The sequence below is a fragment of the Camelina sativa genome, chromosome 17 (assembly GCF_000633955.1).
Source record: "Camelina sativa cultivar DH55 chromosome 17, Cs, whole genome shotgun sequence".
Lineage (NCBI taxonomy): Eukaryota > Viridiplantae > Streptophyta > Magnoliopsida > Brassicales > Brassicaceae > Camelina > Camelina sativa.
Window position 1 is genome coordinate 18,927,086 of NC_025701.1, and position 4,323 is coordinate 18,931,408.

Genomic DNA, 4,323 nt, shown 5'->3' on the forward strand with positions numbered 1-4,323 from the left:
TTTGTGTCTTTGGAAGTCTAGTTCGATTTTTAACCGTAGAGTCTCGAGCTTTCTCTTGTTGTGACCCTCAGCTGCTTCTTTCGAGCGTTGTTCTTCCTCCATTTGAGCCAGAGCTTCCTCCTTTGCTTTCTGCTCTTGTCTCCATCTCGCCTGTGATTAACATATGAACGAAAATATATCAAGAAGTCGACAGACTAACCTTTCTATGATTAATATTTCATGTATCAGCTACAGTCCAAGTAAGCAAGCAAGCAAATCTAAAGCAAGTTTTCGAACAAAATATGCAGCAACATAGGTAATGTCCCCGCAATTAGGTAATAATACCCACCCAGGAAGAGAAAGAATATATTGACCACCATTTAGAGAAAAAAAGCTATCCCGTGAAACTTATCACTAGTTATAACAAATCATCTGGCTGAGTACTACAACTCAAAACTGATTTTGTAAGATTATACTCATATCAAATCTAGGTTCCATACACCCTCGTGAAAATGCATACTACAATCTAAGACAGGACCAGCTTGGCAACTAGATGTATGCCTCAAATGAGACATGTGTAAAACATTTTTGGCTTCCTAAGTAAAATATGTACTTCACAGAATTCTAGAGTCAAAAGTTGTGGAGGATCTAGACTATAGAGAACTTTCAGAGTGTAAATAAAGATAATACATGAACCAACGTACCTCGATGTCCTTTTCATCCTGTGTAGTCTGAGCTAAAGTCCTATAAAGAGCATTGATTTTGTCTTTCTCAGCGGTAATCTCATCCTGCAACTTGAGTTTCTGCTTCTCCCATGCCACAAGCTTCTTCAAGCATTTTTTCTCCTTCTTTGTTTCTTCCATGCACGCTTTAAGCGATTCGGAAGCACTTAATTTGGAACCCTCCCTCTCTGCTCGGATTTCTGCATTTTGATTCTCAAGCTTTCTTACTATCTTATTTGCGCTGTCCATTTGAGTAGTAGCTTTTTTAACTTCACTTTCCTTGTCGTCTAATCTTTTAAGGGTTGATTCTTCAACAGCTTTTTTCCCCTTTTTCAGCAGCAGTTGGATTGCTTCTCTTTCACTATTCAGTGACTTAAGGTCGGCCAATTCTTCGCTAACCTTTTGGGCAGCTTGCATTGCCTTCTGGTGAGCCCATTCCTTCCTCTCCTTTAACTTCTTCTCGAGATCCTTGACTTGATGAAGCAGATTGACTATCACACAATCCTTACCATCCTCACCCACCGATTCAAGATTATCATCATCAAGGTTCAGATCACGAAATTTCTCCAACACCGAACTAACACTTTCTTCACTCCCTGACTTGCGTGGCTGCTCACAAGTTTCCACACGTGCAGGATCGCCACTAGTTCCAGACTGAATCTGCTTCTGCTTCATACTAGCACGAAACCCAGCAGCAAAAGCTGCAACATTCCGCTTCAACAAGGACTTCATGGAAGGGGAAAGATTAAACCTTTTGGGACAATCAATCTCTCTCTGCAGTTTTAACTCAGCAGCAGCACCGCTTGTAGAAAACCCGTTACCAGAAAACTCAGGCCCTCCCCCGTTCCCAAAATCCCAACCTCCATGGAAACGACACAATGCTGGCGCCATGAAACCAGCGATATCTAAACTAGTACTACCAACAACATCTTCTTTATTGCTATCATCATCCTTAGTACTACTAGTACAACAACAACGAGCTCTATTCCCTGGAGTAGGGATATCCATAGTAGTCGCCCTACCAACATGGAGCTCACTCATTAACAAACACCACATTGCATCACCTTTACTCAAATTAGGCTTAACTTGTTGCAGCAAGTAAATCATACCAGCAAGCGAATACTCCTCCAAATCTCTCAAATCAGTAAAATCAGTCTCTGATCGATCCTCAACTTGACCATCACAACTAGTGCTGCTATTCAGATAAGACAATGAATTATTCACAATGTTGGTCAAAACATCCAACTCACCATAGCAGTGACCATTACTCAAAACCGCTTTAACCGCGACACCTTCCTCGTAACCCAAGTCAAGAAGCTTGGAAACAGCTTGGTTATAGAAAAACTCCAAATGTTTAAGCAATATCTCTTCCAAATGCTCCTCAGTACAATAACCCCACATGTTCTCCTCCTCCTCCTCGCTAGGGCTCGACGACGAATTAACAACAACAGAGCCAGAATCAGTAAGACCTGGATGATAAACAAGGTTTTTGAGACTTGACTCCACGATTGATTTCGACAGAGCAATCCTCTCGATCAAACATAGAGGCGGGTCGGATCTTAAGGCAACGGGTCGGATCCTACGGCTCGGTTTCACATGCTTCTCCCTCACAGTACAACCCATTTCTATATACCAATACAGAAAGGGATGAAAACAAAAATTGAAACTTTACCCCAAACAAAAATTTCAAAAAAAAATGATAAAGAAGAAATGGGCATCGAAGAAAAATGATAAATAAATGATTCGAGCAAAGAGATGGGACGAATAACTCACTGATCGGTGATGGCTGAATTTTTTGTTCTCGGCTGAGAATATGAGTTTCGGCGAAAAGGTTATGCGAGCGACTGAGAGAGAGAGAGAGAGAGAGAGAGAGAGAGAGAGAGATAAACTTTGGTTTCGGTTTCTTCCATTTCTGGCGGCACCAGAGAATATATTTATGGGCTTTGGGCCCATTTACATGATACGGACTTTTTTTTGGTCTTTTTGATAAGATAGTCGCATGGGTGGAGAGAGATCCGGTCAATTTGTTTGGTTTCGGTTATTAAGAAAGTGAAAACAAGTAGTAAATGTTTTTGCAATTTTGGTTTGGTTTAGTTTGATTTTGGTTTTGATTTGGTTCGTCATTTTGTTAGAAAAAACTTATATAATATACAAATATAATGACTTTGCTAATATATATTAGGCATGTTATATTGTATTAATAATTTTAAAATGTATACATTATATATGGTCATTATTTTGTTTAGTACCGTTACAAAAAAAAAAAAAAATCGGTTTCAAACACGGCCGATTAGAACAAATTCATATGATCATAAAACCAACTGGTTAGAAAGCAAATCTCCTTTTGGTTTGGATTCAAAGATTCATTGAGGTTAGGTTCAGTTTTTAGTCTTCTATTATTATTACATGTCTTGTACGTGTCCCTTTGATGCTTATCTATAAAAACCCCTAATTTATAGAATGGAATAGATGTTTTGAAAATTAGGTTTGACAAGAAATGGGATCGTATATATATGACAGCTTCATGGTGTTGGGATTTCTTGATTATAATAACTTCCTACTAATTCAAGTTTTCGTCAAAATTTCGTAGGTTAAAAGTAAAATATATTTTCTACGAATTTTTTTTAGTAAATCATTTTGTTTTTTTTTTTTTCGTAATTTGATGATGTTGTTCGTTTGGATGATTTATTTTTATAGATTTTGTTCGTTTTCGTTAAATTAGCATATGTTTTATTTTGTAGGTAGGAGTTCGGAATTGGTATATATAGTGGGTTTCTTCCCTTTTGTGATTATTCTATATGATTGTGTTACATTTTATAGAATTTACCACATTCTCATCTTTATATAAAAAGACGAATGAAAACAAAAAAGGCTTTTGTATGCATCTTCTTAAGCTGAGCCATCACAGTTTGGAGTAAGACGTGGACAACTCCATAGCCGCACTTTGATGGCTATCCAAGCGTCTCTTAGAGACGTCAATGTCCAAAATGTTCTAATCTAACTCTTTCCTTTGTCCTTTTATTCTTTCTCTCCTCCCATTCCTCCAAATACCACACACATATACATAGGTGCATACATACATGCATTGGCTTGGTGGTCATGATGGAATGGGATATTGATAAATATTATACTATGTATGCTTGCTTCTGGAAATGGCATCTTCTGTTGAAGTGTCTTTTACAATTTCTTTGGACAAGATGTTTGGATTTTCCACTGTGACCTCAAAATCTCTTGTTCCAACCCATAAAATCGACCATTTTGTCACATATATCTACACACCCATTTGATATATATTGCCTCCTTTTTGAATAAGAGCATTTGTTTTCATATATATAATGGTATTGAACGGAAGAGTGTTTCCTTTTAATATTCACAACATTCTTCAAACTTTCATATTTTCTTTCTTTTCTAAAGTTAATGGTTGATCCAAAAGATTTGTCATATTTTTGTATATAGCTTGGGTTTACAAAAAAATGTAAACCCATATACATATTTTGCAAAGTTCTATGACCGATGCCATTGGTAGAGAAGTTTCTCCTACGAATCTAGCTAACCTATCAACTTGATCACCAAACTGATTGTGGACAATTCTTTTTTTTAGGTTAATTACGAACTAAAAACA

The 4,323-nt window shown here is 37.3% G+C and overlaps 1 protein-coding gene across 1 annotated transcript in view; it reads right to left on the minus strand.

Annotated features, from left to right (window-relative positions):
• The window catches only part of LOC104757621 (MND1-interacting protein 1-like), a 7,412-nt gene extending 4,802 nt beyond the window's left edge, over positions 1–2,610 (minus strand). The window contains exons 1-3 of the mRNA XM_010480372.2: positions 2,475–2,610; positions 684–2,326; positions 66–150 (exon numbers count right to left, since the gene is read on the minus strand). Coding sequence (XP_010478674.1) covers positions 66–150; positions 684–2,324 — 1,726 coding nt within the window. The 5' untranslated portion in view covers positions 2,325–2,326; positions 2,475–2,610. The remainder of the gene's footprint in view (positions 1–65; positions 151–683; positions 2,327–2,474) is intronic.